The 18,673-nt window shown below is 43.9% G+C and overlaps 1 protein-coding gene across 1 annotated transcript in view; it reads right to left on the reverse strand.

Moving 5' to 3' along the window:
- LOC124623094 (esterase FE4-like) overlaps positions 1 to 18,673 on the reverse strand; it is a 136,248-nt gene that overhangs the window by 40,115 nt on the left and 77,460 nt on the right. The window contains exon 7 of the mRNA XM_047148888.1: positions 7,577 to 7,758. Within this exon, the coding sequence (XP_047004844.1) occupies positions 7,577 to 7,758 (182 nt within the window). The remainder of the gene's footprint in view (positions 1 to 7,576; positions 7,759 to 18,673) is intronic.

An 18,673-nucleotide genomic window follows, 5' to 3' on the forward strand; every position in this document is an offset into this window, starting at 1 on the left:
TATTTTGTAACGATATGTAAATCATTTTCTAAAGATATAAAAAAAAATTCAAAGCGTGCATCTTTTTTAAAAAGATACATTGTGTTCGAAATTACCCGATTAGAGAGAGAAATATGGAATATTGGATGTTAATCAATGAATTTCCCAAATTACCCCATCATTCGGGGCAACATCGGACAGTTTTATTTGCTACGATCTAGTTACTTCAACATATGTACTCTCATCATATTATTCTCCAGTGTCATCACAAATATCTCGCGATTTTTGACACATGAATTTAATAGTCTTTCCAAAGCTAAAGAATATAAAAATTCGTTCCGGTATTACCCCATCTTACGGCAAATGATGTAGGAAAAGCATGTAAATCCTACATTGGCATGGCCAGACAGGCATTTCAATACCATTCAAGTCCACTTCCATAGCCACTGCGTCTGACCTTGGTAACATGTACGAGGGGACTTCAAATGCGAGTTACACATTATTATGGTAGACCAAGTAACTTTTATTGAAAGCTACATTGTAGTTGAGAGTGGCACAGGCACATGGCAATATTTTTCAACATAGTCACCAAGTGTCTGCAAGCAGCGGTCGAACCCGTTCTACCAATCGTTCAATTCCTCGACGACAGAAATCTGCTCCTGGTCACCCTTCGAGAACTGTTGTGTGAAGGTCCTCAGCGTTGGGAAATCCTTTTCCTCCCACATGTTCTTTCAGCTTGCCAAAATGGTGGAAATCAAATGGTGCAAGATCTGGACTTCCCGATCACAATCGTCCACGTCTTTGTCGACTTGATCGAATTGTTGGCATCATATCATTACGTCTTGACGTAACATAGCATTTGCTGCATACACGGCCAGAATTTCACGGTGAGTCTGTTCGCAATTAAGACTTTTGCGCAGAAGGATCGTACAGTCCTGCGTACTTCATATGCGAAATATGTTTCCAGTTGCTGCGCAGTTACGTTCGCACACCGTGGTGCACTTCTCTGCACCGCAGCTGTACTGTGCCTGCGGGAGACTCGGAACGTGGACCGACTTTGGAGAATGCGCCACTCCCATTGCGCAGTAGTCTTACGCTCAAATCAAATGGCTCTGAGAACTATGGGGCTTAACATCTGAGGTCATCATTCCCCTAGAACTTAGAAATACTTAAACCTAACTAACCTAAGGACATCATACATATCAATGCCCGAGGCAGGATTCGAACCTGCGACCGTAGCGGTCGCGCGGTTCCAGACTGAAGCACCTAGAACCGCTCGGCCACACCGGCCGGCAGTAGTCTTATGCCGGAATTACGCTATCATATTTCTTTGACAAAGAAAAATGTAAATTACTTACGAATGACTGAGCGTGCAATTCAGAGCTTGCACAGTAAAGTGGCTAATGATATTACAAACAGAATACTCACTTCAGAAATGCTGTATGTGCAGAAGACACGCTCACGGTGACATTGAGATTTCTTGGTGCAGTAGAGAGCTACTCTAGTTCACAATGCAGCATTCGAATGCCACAGTGCACATTAACCAAAATAATTGCAGAAACGTGTGACCCGATTTATAAAGCACTAAAGAAGGAGCATCTGAAAGTAAATAAATGTTTAGTACACTATAAGACTATTTTTATTTTTGAATAATTTAACTAACTGAATTAGTGTTTCAAGAGCTACAAAGTTAATAAAAAGTACGAAATAGATTAAGCACTTTCTAACTGGTGTCATTCAGAGTTTAAAAATGGAGAACGTAGAACGGAAAGTTAAGAAAAAAACTTATTTTAGAGTGTGGAATGCTGTTCAGGCATGCTGTAAAGCTGCCTGGATAATTCCAGAAATAGAGGTGATGGCTGCAGCTGTGATTGTGGATTTGAAGTCGCCTGCAGCATATTTCACTTGCCATCACCACACGATCAAGTGGTTCAAATGGCTCTGAGCACTATGGGACTAAACATCTGAGGTCATCAGTCCCCTAGAACTTAGAACTACTCAAACTTAACTAACCTAAGGACATCACACACATCCATGCCCGAGGCAGGATTCGAACCTGCGACCGTAGCGGTCGCGCGGTTCCAGACTGTAGCGCCTAGAACCGCTCGGCCACTCCGGCCGGTACCACACGATCAATAGCATGTATTGTGCCCCTTGTTCACCCCCCACACCAGTCGAAGCAACGTTATTGAAAAGAGTCGAAGGAACACGCCAACCAATCTTGGAAGCCCTGTTTACAACCACTCTACCGAGACGTCAGATGGCTGTAGCGATGCCAAGCTCCAAACGGTTACATTCCACATTCCAGTAAATCGAAGACGAACGACTTTTACGGCAAATCTATCCGGAGGCTCTAGACTTATTCTTATTTCTTTGACGAAAGGCGAGATTTGTCAAAGTTCGCTATTAGACTGTCAAATTTCTTTGACATAAATATTTGGCAGATCAGCTTTAACTAAGAAATATGGTAGTGTAATACCGGCCTTAGCGCGGGACAAGACATGTTGCTTACTTTCTGAAATCCTTTCATACAAATGGTTGAGGGAGGAATTCTGCCAGAGGGAAAAACAGCATATCGAGGAGAGATTTTGGCGGTTCATGCAAACGATAGAATTACTCTTCAAACCCGAAGAGGTTGGGAGCCTAGTGCTGGAGGCACGGCGCAACGTCTCTAACATGGCTCGGAATTACAGAAATTGAAAGATCTTTTAACCCAGTATACTTTTTAGCTGCTTGTGCGCCGGCCTATGCACGCGGATGAGCTTGTGGACTGTCTGCCAGTACGGAATAACCATTACGTAAAGGTGAACATTCACATTATAGTTGTCGGTATACCATGAAAGTTGAAAAAGACAAGCCAGAAAGGCAAAGATACTGAAAAAAAAAAGAAAACTGTAAGTTGACCAGGACAGTTGCCACTTAGCCTGATATTGCTTATACCTCAGCCAGTAGGGCTACGCACGGCTCTGTTTAAAAAGAATAGCTTGATGTAATCATATGACCGAGCCGCGCACGTCTGCTTTCATGAGCCGCAGCTAGTGCGCTGCAAATACACTACTGGCCATTAAAATTGCTATACCACGAAGATGACGAGCTACAGACGCGAAATTTAACCGACATGAAGAAGATGCTGTGATATGCAAATGATTAGCTTTTCAGAGCATTCACACAAGGTTGGCGCCGGTGGCGACACCTACAACGTGCTGACATGAGGAAAGTGTCCAATCGATTACTCATATGCAAACAGCAGTTGACCGGCGTTGCCTGGTGAAACGTTGTTGTGATGCCTCGTGTAAGGAGAAATGCGTACCATCACATTTCCGACTTTGATAAAGGTCAGATTGTAGCCTATCGCGATTGCGGTTTATCGTATCGCGACATTGCTGCTCGCGTTGGTCGAGATCCAATGACTGTTAGCAGGATATGGAATCAGGAGGGTAATACGGAACGCCCTGCTGGATCCCAACGACGTCGTATCATTAGCTGTCGAGATGACAGGCATCTTATCCACATGGCTGTAACGGATCGTACAGCCACGACTCGATTCCGAGTCAACAGATTGGGACGTTTGCAAGACGACAACCAGCTGCACGAACAGTTCGACGACATTTGCAGCAGCATGGACTATCAGCTCGGAGACCATGGCCGCGGTTACCCTTGACGCTGCATCACAGACTGGAGCGCCTGCGATGATGTACTCGACGACGAACCTGGGTGCATGAATGGCAGAACGTCAATTTTTCGAATGAATCCAGGTTCTGTTTACAGCATCGTGATGGTCACATCCGTGTTTGGCGACATAGCAGTGAGCGCACATTGGAAGCGTATATTCATCATCGCCATACTGGCGTATTATCCGGCATGATGGTATGGGGTGCCATTGGTTACACGTCTCGGTCACCTCTTGTTCTCATTGACGGCACTTTGAACAGTGGACGTTACATTTCAGATGTGTTACGACCCGTGGCTCTACCCTTCATTCGATCCCTGCGAAAACCCCACATTTCAGCAGGATAATGCACGACCGCATGTTGCAGGTCCTGTACGGGCCTTTCTGGATACAGAAAATGCTCGCCTGCTGCCCTAGCCAGCACATTCTCCAGATCTATGACCAATTGAAAATGTCTGGTCAATGGTGGCCGAGCAACTGGCTCGTCGCAATACACCAGTCACTACCTTTGATGAACTGTGGTATCGTGTTAGAAGCTGCATGGGCAGCTGTACCTATACACGTCATCCAAGCTCTGTTTGACTCAATGCCCAGGCGTATCAAGGCCGTTATTATGGTCAGAGGTGGTTGTTTTGGGTACTGATTTCTCAGGATCTATGCACCCAAATTGCGTGAAAATGTTATCACATGTCAGTTCTAGTAGAATATATTTGTCCAATAAATACCCGTTTATCATCTGTATTTCTTCTTGGTGTAGCAAGTTTAATGGCCAGTAGTGTAATAACCTTCAGCTGTAATCCTGCATCAGATAGTCAATGCACTGGCTAGAATTGCGAATTAATAAAATACATAGAAATTCAAATTAAAAGTTAAACGATTATTTTCGTAACATGGGTTCTGTTCTAACGTCTGTAATTGATATAGACGACAGAGATTTATGTTGAATAATGTTTACTCTAGATAGGAAACATCAAATAAACGGGAAGTGATCCTACGGTATTCAGTTAAAATGTAGACAGAAAATATCCTTGTCAAATGCAGTATAGTTACGTTGAGGGCGTTACGACAATGGAAGCAAAATTCTCAGACTAAATAGCCATCAAAGACTCGCGAAAACTAAGTCCATTTCGTGATCACAATACACGAAAGAATCAACAGCTCAAAATAGTTCAGAGTTAAACATGATGATTCACAAATTAACACACGCGATCCGCCCTGAGACCTGGGCCCGCTGACATTCAGCCTTACAACAAATTCGTCTCTCCTCAATACCAGGCTTTGGTGGACGAATAACTCCCCCCCATAATCGTAACTTTGCACAGTCTAGCCCAGTTATTCCCATTTAACCTGCCATTTCTAAATTCACTGTGAAATATTACTTTTGGTAAAAGACTTAGGTTTCTTGTAAATTTCAGTAAGATTCTATCTTTCGTGAGTACGTTTATTTGAATACATGTAAGTTTCTTTTTTTGTACTCAAGAACCATATAACAATATAATACAAAAGTACTTCCAAGGAAATCAGCGATAAAGAGAATCAGCATGTGGCTGAAAAAAAAAGTCTCTTGTCTTTTTGAGCGCAGCTTTTTGTGTTTTTCATGTGGCTTTTGGCCGGACGGCCTTAGCGAGCAGACACGTATCGGGTAAATCCCTCAAACAAAAAGCCGTGCCCAGTTCTTGGGAAAAAGCACGCGTCATACCTGTCTACAAGAAAGATACGAGTAGAAGTGATCCACAAAACTACCGTTCAGTGTCCTTAACATCGATTTGTTGTAGAAAGCTTAAAACATATTCTGAGCTCAAATGTAATGAAGTATCTTGAACACAATGACCTCCTCAATGCCACCCAGCATGGACTGTGGAAACATCGATCATGTGAAACTCAACTCACACTTTCCTAACGTGACATACTGTAAGCTTCGAATCAAGGCAGTCAGGTAAACGCAACATTTCTTGATTTCCGAAAAGCATTTGACTCAGTACCACGTCTCCACTTATTGTCAAAAGTATGATCATTGGGGTATCAAGTGAAATTTTTGACTGAATTGAGGACTTTATGGTAGGGAGGATGCAGCATGTTATATTGGATGGAGAGTCATCATCAGATGTAGAAGTAAGTTCAGGTATGCCCCAGGGAAGTGTGTTGGGACCTTGGCTGTTCATGTTGTATATTCAAGACTAACAGCAAAATCAGGCGTTTTGCGGATGATGCATTTATCTATAATGAAGTACCGTCTGGTAGAAACTGCACAAATATTCAGTCTGATCGAAATAAGGTTTCAAAGAGCTGCAGAAATTGGCAAGTTGCTTTAAATGTTCAGAAATGTAAAATTTTGCACTTTACAAAACGAAAAACCGTAGTGTCCTGTGACCATAGTATCGAGTCATTGTTGAATTAGCCAACTCATACAAATACCTGGGTATAACACTTTGTATGGATATGAAATGGAATGGTCACATAGGCTCAGTTCTGGGTAAAGCAGGTGGTAGACTTCGGTTTATTGGTACAACACTAGGGAAGTGCTGTTAGTTTACAAAGGAGACTGCTTACAAACCACTCGTGCAGCCGGTTCTAGTATATTGCTCAAGTGTGTGGGACTCGTACCAAACAGGACTAACAGGGAATAGCCGGCCGGGGTGGCCGAGCGGTTCTAGGCGCTACAGTCTGGAACCGCGCGACCGCTACGGTCGCAGGTTCGAATCCTGCCTCGGGCATGGATGTGTGTGATGTCCTTAGGTTAGTTAGGTTTAAGTAGTTCTAAGTTCTAGGGGACTGATGACCTCAGAAGTTGAGTCCCATAGTGCTCAGAGCCATTTGAACCATTTTTGAACAGGGAATATTGAACGCATACAGAGAAGGACAGCGCGAATGATCACAGGTTTGTTTGATCTATGGGGGACTGCCACTGAGGCATTGAAGAAATTGAATTGGAAGACTCTTGAAGATAGATGTAAACAATTCCTAAAAAGTTAATTGACGTAATTTCCAGAAACAGCTTTAAATGACTGTTGTAGGCATATACTACAATCCGCTCATATAAGGACCATGTGGATAAGATCAGAGTAATTACTGCACGCACAGAGCCTTCAATCAATCATTCTTCCCGCTCTCCATACTTGAATGGAACGGGAAGAAAGCCCGTTAACTGGTACAATAGACCGTACCCTCTGCCACGCACCTCACAGCAGTTTGCAGAATATAGATGTAGATGTGCTTAGAATTAAATGTGAAACAGGCTTGAATAACGTTGTGTTATTATTCTTACTAGTTCGGTTATTTACATATTTGCGTGCAAATTAAGATAGTTTGAGATATCTTCGGCTGACATAACGGAGTCGGCAGAGTACTGTGAAGGGACGTAATGGTAGAATGCATATTGCATTTAGTTATTAATTTGATATTGCGCTTAGTAAATTGCAGACCTGAGATTCAATGTCGATCATTTTAGTGTGTCTTATGCTTGCTACGTGCAAGAAATAGTTAAGAATGATTCGGTCATTGTCTCTGGTCAGTGATTCTGTCGGACTTCAATCTTGTCAGATACAGTCTCCACTAAGTAATACTGACGGATGCTGGGTCTCAAAAATCAGCTCAGGTATTTGATATCAACACATCTGCAACTTCTGCTGAGCATCTTAAGTGATCATACCACGCACAATAGCAGTGCGTCATTAAGACCACATTCCCACTATCTAAATGATGCGCTACGCTCCCTCTTACGATGATATTTGCATTATTGTTGAAGGAATTCTTTTATATCAAGTTCTATGAAATTAAACTGATTACCATATTCTTGAATATTAGATGCAATCCAAGAAATAACTAAATTTCTATAGGAGAGTAACACGTCAGGTGGTAGATAAATGGTTGTACACTACTGCCGAGTTTATCGCTGAAGTTAACAAGGAGTATCTGGTGCACACTTACAGCAACTGTTGTGTAGTTATCCTGCAGCGTTATGGTTGAATTCCCGTAGTAGAACTGTCTCACTTCTTTCGCTCCCTCTTCTCTCTCTTCTTCGGTTGGAAGACGCAGATCAGGTGCTACGTACAGATCGAAGTTCTGGTCCAGATCAGCTACCTGTTCTGCCGTCGATAACTCACCATTTGCTGCACAGCAGTAATATAGAAAATTTTAGGCACATTTGAATGGAAGTTCCATGCAGTTCATGCCAAAGTAGTGCAAAAATAAAGGCTGGCTAAAGCTACAATTAAAGTGTGTCCCAATAAGAAAGCACAATTTCATTTTTGAATAAAACATATTAGTTTCTCGAAAACTGCAAATATTTTTATTTTCAGGTCTTCGGTATACAATCTGGCTTACAGTGGAAATTAATACCTTGTTGCCAAACTGACACACTTTCTATAACATTTTTAATGACATTTTCGATTCCAAAAATGTGATGCTCTGTTTGGTTCACTTAGGAATCATTCTTGGTTTGTTCGCACGAACACTCGACTTCACGTAAGCCCACAGGTAATATCTATACGATGTCATGTCGCACGTTCTTGGTGGCCATTTCTGGTCTCCATGACGTGAAGTGACACTAATCTGAAATTTCTCCTGCCGCAATGAGCGTGATTCGTGCGGAGAGAGACAGGTGCCAGCACCTTGTTGGAAACACTTGTCTTCAACGTCCAACCCCTCTATGTGGGGAGCAAAGAATCTCATTTATCATATTGTGACAGCGTAAGCCATTTGACATTAAGGCCGTACCGCTGACTTGGAGAGATTGGGCCGTGCCAAAGGCACAGGGCCTGAGGAGATGGAAAACTTGACCGGAAAAACAAACAACAAAGGAAGACAGTTAAAGAATTAACCGGGATAGATACGTAAGTTTTCCCACCCCCCGTCTTCCTTCTGTTTCCTCGGCCAAGACTGTACACGCACGCTGTTGTCACAGAGTCATTTCAGCCAAGCAGCTTCAGAAGGAAACGACTAGTATCGAACGTCGCTAACCTGTTTTATGTGGCAACAGTGCTCTTGGTTCACACAGTTGCCCCTACACTGCTCGCTCATGTTCAAAATGGAGTTGTTCTCGGTTTGCAAGCCATGTCTATTCGAATAAAATTCTAGAGCTTTCGATGACTATATCACCTCATCCCTTTCTCCTATCTACTCCTATTCCTCGAACATATCTGCATCCTCTACACCTCCCACCGCCTTGATCCCCCTCATCCCCTGGTTGCTCCTCTCCTCTCCAACCCCCACCCTCTGCCGCGCCTTCACTGTTGTGTCCCCCCTACCCTCCACCTCTACACCCTTCATCTCCTTTCCCAAGGTGTCTTCCGTCAACTCCCCCTCCTGGATGATGCCGTCTCTCCCTCCATTTATCCCGCCTATCAACTCTGATCCTCACCTCCCCCTCCTTTCCTCTATCCTTCCCCGGGCTTCCTCTTCCCCTGCCCCCTTCCATCCTGCTTTTTCCCTGCCTACCCTCTCTCTGCCTCCCCCCCCCTCCGAGTCATTTTGCATTCCCCCCCTCTGCCTTTCCCCACTCCCTCTCGTGTCTGTCCAGCCCCCTCCCCCCCTCTTAAGAGTCGTCGTCCTCCGTCGGCTCCTTCCCCCCTCCCCCCACTTCGTTTTTCCTCTCCTTCCCCCTTTTTCTTTCCCACCATGTCTCCAGGTTCCCCCCCCCCCCCCCCCCCCCCTCCGCTCCCCATCTGCTCTCGGCTGTGGTGTGTCATATTTGTGCCAACTTTTTAGTGGGGTGTTCAAGTGAATGTTCAGTGTTATGCGTCTTTCCAAAGTATTGTGAACAGAAATCATGCTGTCACTGGGTGTGATTTTCATATCTCTTGCAAACAGAAACCAGACTGTCACCGTGTTTTTTAATTGTCTGTCTATTTTTTTACCTGTCTGCTTCTTGTGTATTTTATTAGCATCATCAACCCTTTCTTTTATGTTTTAAGTTCCACAACTCTCGGCCATTTTACCATTTTAGTCACCGATTTCATTGCCTGCTTTTATTATTTATTATCTTCATTTTTTTAAAACAAATTCTGTAGGCTGAAGAGCAGCGTACTAAGCTGCTGCCAGCCCGCCCCCTTTGGGGGGAATCGAAACTCAATAAAGGAAAAAAAAAATCACTATCTCCACCTTCGTCCTCAGGAGTAAAACTACTGACTGCCAGGGCTGGTGCGATGTTCCGCTTACGTGCTCACGATTACGCCCGCTGGCACCAATCAGAGAAGGCCAAAACAATGCGAGTTGGACAGCTCTTAGTAGCTCCGGCCTGTCGCGGGACCTAGTGACGTCCGGTGGCTCCACGTTTGAAACTGCATCTCCTGCCTCCCTACAAGCATTAAGCATTCTTCGCTGATTCCTTTCAATATACAAAGACCGCCCCCACTCCCAACTCAGTGTGTACCTCTGGTCTCTGTTAATACTGCTGCTGTTCATTCTAATCTCAACTGCCTCTTTTATAACAGAATCTCAGTAAGTTGCCGCATGAGCCAGGAGTCTCGTGTTCTCAAACTGTATCTTGCGTCCCTTCTCCTGGCAGTGCTCAGCACTGGCCGACTTTTCAAGCTCCCTTTGCTTAGTATGTATGACTCTTGTGCTTGGTACAGCGCTGTACAGTTGTGCGAATATTCTGATCTAAATACATGCTGCCGCACTCGAAAGGGACAGCATACGCACAGGGCACATGGAGAGCTATGTCGTCTTTAACAGGACGCAGCATATCTCTTATCTTGGAGGCGAGCGGAAGCTGGGCTCAGTCCAATTCTCTGCAGTACACGTGCTAACTTGCTGCTTGTTGCCCCTCAGTACGGCAGGAAAGCCGCCTCCTTAGCTTCTTCTGCCGATTCACAAGGCGTCCTTCTTTGGTGGCACCTGAAAGCGTTTGCAGTGTCTCTCTAGCTATAACTATGACCTCTGAAAACGTGTCTGAAGTGCTGCAATACAGATTGTAGGTGATCGTCATCCTAAATAACTATTTCTATGTGAATTGGCATGTTCAGGGCCGCTTTCTTGTGTACTGGGTGATTAAAACTATCGGCATTCAAATTTCGACCAGTGTGCGTCGGTTCCCTGTTCCTTGCGCGTGCGGCAGCATCTATATAGGTCAGACATCTCGCGCAGTTGCAGAGCGTTGTACCAAGAACCAGGGACATACATATTAAACAAACGAGCTTGCCTGGAATACGGTCAAAAATTGCAATTTGAAAACACAAGAATCTTGGCTCATACGTCTACTTACTGGGATTCCGTTATAAAAGAGATAGGTGAAATTAGGATGATCAGCAACAGTTTCAACAGAGTTCAGGCGTACACACTGACAAGGCAGTGAGAGCGGGCTTTGCATGACAAAAGAAAGCAACAACGGATGCTTAACGCTTGTAGGAAGGTGGGAGCGACAGTTTCGAACCTGGGCGTCCACCCCTCGCGCCAAATGATGTCACTCGGTCCCACGGCGGACCGAAGCTGCTTCTCACCTTCTGCGCAGGCATCATTTTAGCCCTCTCTGATTGGTGCCAGCGGCCATAATCATAGCTGTATAAGCGGAACATCGTGCCAGTGCCGGCACAGCAAGGGCTGGAGACCTTTAACTCGGAGTGACTGACTTGCTAGAAGCTACTCTTCTAGATTCAGAACCAGTTAGCCAAAACTTCTATGTTATTGCATCGGACTGTCACCGCCGCTGCACACCCGTCGTCAGCAGTGTTTACAAAATCATCGCTGAGAGGTCAGCTTCTTCCGTCACGGAGGCCCTCTATCTCTATCGCCGGATTGCTATACGATGGCCAAAGCTTCAGAAGAGGACTTCGCCCGGAACTGCTGCCCAAAAAATACAGCCGCAATCTACACAATGCCGCCTGCTACCTGGACAACAACATGGGCAACAACAACCTGTCAAAAGTCCACTGGACCTGTTAACAAGAGTCCAGCGCCACCTACAGCGCCACCGACTCCGCAGACTGCAGCATCATCTCCATCACCACCAGCTCTCCCAGCACCAGCCACATCATCGCTAGCAGCATCGTCAGTCGCAGTACCATAAGCAACAGTAGCAGCCAAACTATCACTGGAGTAGCCCCGACACCGCCAGCTACGAGCACCAGCTACGATGTATACTCCGACACCAGCAGGTAAACATTTCCTGCCCTCTGTCATCCCCCAGCCTCCCTTCCACACCCAGCGAAATCTTATCAACAAAACTAACAAAAGGTCGAGTACCAGTGATCATCCTGGTGGAACCATAAGGATCCAGTGAACTTTACCAGATACTGACAGCATGCAGCTCGAACTCATTCTAGAACAGCTACACCTGGTACATTCGTCTTTCTTTTTTGCTCATCAGGTGTGACCCAAAATTTCTCAGTCTAAAGACACTCCTAAATCACATTCAGCGCTACATACGAGCAATGCAAATACAGCAAATCGTGCCTAGGAAATATTCCATCATCATTAAAAAACACTTCTCATTCACATTCATCCCTCCTCCGACTTATTCCATCTTTTGAAGGAAATGCTACCACTACAATACTTACAAATCCTCCGCCTAAACAATCGCAACCTCCACGCTGAACCCCCACATTTAAATCAGTGGTCAAAAAGGTCAACTTAAGTTACACTGACAAAGAGACGAAAGTGAACTCAACTCGCAACTGGGAATCAATGTGTGCAAGGCACTCTGCATTCAGTGTGTTAATGGACCACGCTTCCTAGTACCAGCTTCTCAGAATCAAATGACACCAATAAAATATGGGGCCTTGATTAACCGCAGGACGCTTCCTGTAGAAGCATCTCGATCCACTACACTAGCTTACAGATTTCAGCGATGCCTCCAATACAATGGAGATCTGACAGAACACTGCAGGAACGCACTCCACCTGTCGTCATTGCAAGCAAAACCACTTTCACAAACAATCCCCGAACCCAAACTCCCCTCCTCCCTGCAACATCTGCGACCAACCTCATCCCACCTACTCCGACAAATGCAAATCCAAGCTCTCTCCCAAAAAGCCTGAACTCACCATCCACAAACGCACAACTGATCAACTACTCCTCACAAACAACTCCCTCTGTCCTCCACCCACCGTTTAAGATATAGTCAGTTTCACAACATTAATCTGGCAAAACATCTATCCTTTTGAAAAGACCCTCATCCTTTTCAATACTTATGTCACATATTCCAAAATCAAGCCCATTTCACTTTTGATCGTCTGGAAACACTAGCAAAACCTACCCTTCCAACTCCTTGTTTTACTGAAAATGTTGTAGCAGACGTACAACATCCTCTATCGAAATATCCATTCCCTCCACTCTAATGAACATCTTCTTATCCATAACCTCCTACAACAAGAACTCTATGCTCTCCTCCTCAATGTAAGCTTTCTCAAACCCCACCATCCCATCTGTATGTCTCCTTACATCTTACATCGCACTGATAATCTGAAATATTTCCTCTATTCCCCAACCGCTTCTCAATTATCCAACTGAGCACCTTACCCCCGCCAATTCTCAAAACTGACAGTAACTCTTGCTACTATCTACATCCATGCTAATCATCCCATCCCTTACGATTTCCAGACAAATTTAGACCAACCCCCATAATAATCACAGCCAATCTTAAACTTCAGTCCTGCAGAATTGAGAAAAACATAGGTGGTGTGAGTTTGTCAGCATCCTCATTGGCCACAATATCCATTTCCCTGTCCACACCCATTGTGATGCATGTACCACCCCCAGTACCATTTTTGCATCCACATCTTCTTGAGGTGCACTGCAGTAGAAGTCCTAGATCCAACTGGGAGTAATCACCAACCTGTCCTCCTTCAGATCTCATACAGTGTACCCAACCCAACTCACACCACTCCTAATAGTCCATCCTGAGGTATCCAGGATTATTCCTGTGCAGAGTGGAATGCATACTGTGCCCAAATCCATAGCTTAATCGAAAGCCATGATCCCAGCCTCCAAAATCCTGATGGCATCCAAAGTGAGGTTGACTTCATACAATACGCCTTCTTGGATGCCATTTCCAACCATATCCCACTCTGAATTCACTATTAAAACTGTCTTCCTCTTGCTCCCTGTGCTCATGTGCTCTTGCCCTGCGCCAAGAATCTCTTCGCACCTACAGAGAATTCCTTCGTACTCGTGACCGAGGCATGCTCACGCGCCACTGACGGCTCCAGCGACATGTTTGCAGTTATTTACAAGCCATGTGACTTTGGGACTGGCACATGACATGCACTAACTAAAAGAAACACCTAGAAACTCTGATAAGTCTTGGAAAGCCTTCCATGGACTCTACAGAAACAACCCCACTCCCACCTATCCATCCTACATAACAAAAGACCGCTTCCAGACAATCTCACCAAAGCCAGCCACTTTGCATCCTACATAACAAAAGACCGCTTCCAGACAATCTCACCAAAGCCAGCCACTTTGCATCCTACATGGAAGGCACATTTACCATACCAACACAAGATCCTAACTTTGATTACACGATGGACTCTTACATGTATGAACATGCCAATGAAACCACCCCATCTCTCGCACTAAACTTCCAGTACTTACACGACACTCCACAAATAGGACTAAACACACCAACAACAGCTGATGACATTACACAAAAACTCGCTAAAAAGCGAAACACTGCACCTGACCACGTTAAAATTACCTACCGCCTCCTCAAGAAATGTCCCAGACCTTATCACGAAATCCTTTACAATACCATACTGAACACAGATTATTACCCAGAGCAGTGGAAAATGTCTGAAGTCATCCTCCTCCTGAAACCTGATAAACCATCTTCACAGACTACATCATGTCAACCGGTCAGCCTCACATCAGTTTTCAGCAAAATCTTTGAGACTATTCTCACCCCCCAAATCCATCAGCTTCTTGTGATCCACCTACCCATTGCCATTATCCAATATGGCTTTCGTCCCAACTATTCCACTGATGACCGACTTCCTTACCTTACCCAACTAATCTCCCATCAACTGAATAAATGAAAGTCCGCCATATTTGTCGCCCTTGATATCTGAAAAGCCTTTGACCGGGTATGTGATACTGGACTACTCTTCAAACTACAAACCTATGAACTCCCAGTTAAGTATATCTGCATTACAGCATCCTTCCTTCAACACCATCCTACATACATCACAATCAACCATGCCTGTCCCACATCTTTTCCCTGCTGCAGGTGTACCTCAAGGCTCGGTCCTCTCACCCATCCTTTACATCCTGTACACTGCAGACATTCCCAAGCTGCCACCCCCAAGTACCTCCTGCAATATGCCAATGACATCACCTACCTAGCCATTTATCATACCCTTCAACTCTCCCAAGCCTCCCTCCAAGGCCACTTGAATCTCCTAGTCAACTGGTGTAATGTATGGGAACTTCAAGACAGTCCACAGAAAAGCCTATCCACCATCTTTGGTCACACCACTCAGCATTTCGGTTCTTCAGATTTCCACCTCTCCATCTACGAACAACCTATCCCTCTGACTGATGAAGTAAAGTATTTAGAACTAATGCTCAACAGAAAATTAAAGTGGAATGCACATCTCCTTACCATCCAACACAAAACTTGAAAGCGACTAAAACTACTAAAATTACTAACAAGCCGCACATGGTGTCTACATACTTTTACCATTATCCTCACCTATAAATCCCTCATCCGCACCATCCTAACATACGTTCACATTGCCCGAATCTCTGCCTCACCTAAATTCTGTGGGTCCTTTGAAATACTGGAAAGACATGCACCTCGCCTCCACCTCACGTTCCACATCTGCCTGCTTTCCCCAACTCGCATCCTGTACCTACTCATCCACTTCCCACACCTTCTTCTGTTCCTAGAGCACCTTCGAATATGATACATAAATTGCAAAACAACCCAGTCCCAGCAACCAATTTTCCACACACTAATCATGAATCCACATACTCTGCTGCGCCACTACATCCATATTCCACTTTCCATGCAACTCCACGCCATATCTATCCTCTTCCATCGGAATTTTAACTAACTCCCACTTCCCATCCTGAGATATACCCTTCTTTCCAACCCTAATCACCCACACACCATTGTCCAATTTTCCCCGTCCCCTTTCATCCACTTTTTTGCCTCTTGGTGGCTACCTGCAGTTCTACAGGACCCCATGATCATACTGCCTTTTAGTGGCTACCTGCAGTTCTACAGGACCCCATGGTCATACTGACCATTCCACCTTCATCATGACAATATTTTTCGAGTGTCACCTCACAACATCACCATTACACCATGGCAACACTTACCTTCATGAGTGACTGTATTTTAGCCATAATATAAAATCATCAAATGAGTTTTAAAAACCCTCAGTATTCCTATCTATGTATATTTCACAAATTCTCATTTATTGTTACTTGTTTTTATCTAAAAATTATAACTTTTTTTACATAATCATCTCTCACTATCAGCTTTTATATATTTTAACTTTTTAAATACGCTTTTTGTAACCTTTGTCTGAAGAGCAGCTATGTCTGCTGCCAGCCTGCCCCCTATGTGGGGAACTGAAATAACAATTAAAAAAAAGTCTCGGCAGTCAGTAGTTTTACTCCTGATGATGATGGTGGAGACGGCCATTAGTGGACTAGAGCAATGCACTTTGTAAGCACACATATGAAGATGCTGGTGAACTACACGATGCAGTGTTGATCGAGGTACATCAGGTTGCCTAAATGCTTGACGAATTGACTTACGTGGGCTTCTGAGAAACGTTTGATATCCTCCACTGTCTCTTCTGAAACTCCATAACATACATCACCAGGATGTTTCATAACACTTCCTGTTGCCAGAAACTTCCTGTATCATTCCTTAATTGTTTTCACATCAGGTGGATCATGTTGATACACATGACGATAATTTCTTTGCACAGTAATCAGTAATTTTGTTTCTGCAAACCACACTACTGCTTGTGCACACTGCTGTGGAGTTGTCATTTTTTGTTCATGCAAGCATGCTGCACTCTGGAGACAATGCTCGGCACTTCTGACACGGGAATATAAATTCTTTGAGATGCTCTACAATGTGGTGCATTTGTCATTGTCATACTATTAAGGTTTCTCTCTCCTGGGTCCTTAAAATCAGGGAGATTTGAATGGGACACCCTGTACTATGGCTCAGATTTTCAAGAATAGTTGACAGAGCACTTGATAGATATTTGCTTAGTAGAACAGTTCATGATGGGAGGTACCCTCTGTAGAATACAATCTCTGTAAAGAAACTGCCAAAGAAACAGAAACTATTACACAATAGGTATACAACAAAGAATGGGGCTGTAGATTCAGAGATGCTAAATAAAACGAATTTGGCTGTGAAGGTGCAATGAGTGAAGTATTCAACAGTTAGTTTAGTAGAACGTTATCGAGGAATCTCTCACAAAACCCAAAGAAATTCTAGTCATCTGTAAAGACTGTTAGTGGTTCTAAAGCCCATGAAGTCATGGACGTGAAAAATAAATTGAAATTGAGGCTAGGCAATCAAAAGCAGAAGACTGAACTTGGTTTTCAAAAGTTCTTTTACAAACGGTAAACCAGGGGTATTGCTCCAATGTTATTTTCTTGCCATTGTAAAGATGAGTGATAGTGATAGAATGTTTGTGGTTTTGAGAAAAACTGAAACTGCTACAATTGAACAAAGCTCTAGGGTGTTATGCAGTCCCTATGAGATTCTACGAGTATTTTGAATTTGCAGCTGAGTCAATCCCTCTTTCAATTATAATAATATACCGTAGATACTTCAAAAAAACAACAGTGCCTAGTAACTGGGACAAAACAATGGCAACACCCGTCTACAAGAAGGGTAGCAGAAGCGATCCAAAAAACCTTAGGCTCTTGTCCTTGATACACATTTGTCGTAGTATCTTAGAGTCTATTTTGAACTCAAAAGTCACTGCAGGAATTAATGTCACACTCGCAGACCCTACCAGCACCAAAACAACACAAAGAGAGCTCTATCAGCATGAAACTGCAAGGCAAGCTGGAATTCCAAAGTCGCTCGTCAGTGACACAAATGTCTATAACAGGAAAGCTACCAACGCCCTAAACTCTGGACTATAGAGCAATGGAAGAAACCCATTTGGTCGGATGAGTCTCGTTCCACATTGTTTCCAACATCTGGTCGATTTAACGTCCTGAGAGTGAAATATGGCGGGGGGTCGATGATGACTTGGGCAACCATATCGGGGTAATCCACGGGCCCCATGATTAATCTGTAAGGACGCATTACTGCCAAGGAATATGTGACTATATTGGGTGAGCAGGTACATCCCCTGGTACAATGTTTGTTCCCCAATGTTGACCCTGTGATCCAAGACGACAGGGGCCATGTTCACTCTACCCACATCGTCCAGGGCTGGTTTCGTGAGTACAAGGATTAATTATTGCATGTCCCCTGACCACCAAGTCACCATAGATCAATATTATTGAACCTTTGTGGTCTATTTCAGGGGCAAGGTTCCATGATCTCTGTTCACTTCCATCATTGTTACCTGAATTTGCCACTGTTTCATAGGTAGAATGGTATAAGATTCCCTTGAAAACCATTCAGGACCTGGAAGCTCTGGAATGTGAACAGTTTTTCTGCACCGGATTAGGAATGGTAATGTGTTGCATTTTTGGCATTTTCATATTTTTGTCCATTCACTGTACACTGTAGTACTGTCTGGAAGAAGCTGTGCAAATATTCAGTCAGATAATGATAAGATTTCAAAATGTTGCAAAGATTGGCAGCTTGCTTTAAACGTTCAAATATTTAAAACTGTGAACTTCAAAAAATGAAAAAAACTGTTTCCCATGATCACAGTATCAACGAGTCACATTTGGAATCGGTCAACTCATGTAAGTAAACATCTGGGTGTGACAATTTGTAGTGATATGAAATGCAACGATCAAATAGATAGTCATAGGTAAAACAAATGGAATACTTGGGCTTACTGGTAGTTTACTAGAGACATGCAACCAGTCTACAAAGGAGATGCTTCTATATTATTCGTGCGACTCATCCTTGAAATTCTACACATA

This window comes from Schistocerca americana, chromosome 1, assembly GCF_021461395.2.
Source record: "Schistocerca americana isolate TAMUIC-IGC-003095 chromosome 1, iqSchAmer2.1, whole genome shotgun sequence".
Lineage (NCBI taxonomy): Eukaryota > Metazoa > Arthropoda > Insecta > Orthoptera > Acrididae > Schistocerca > Schistocerca americana.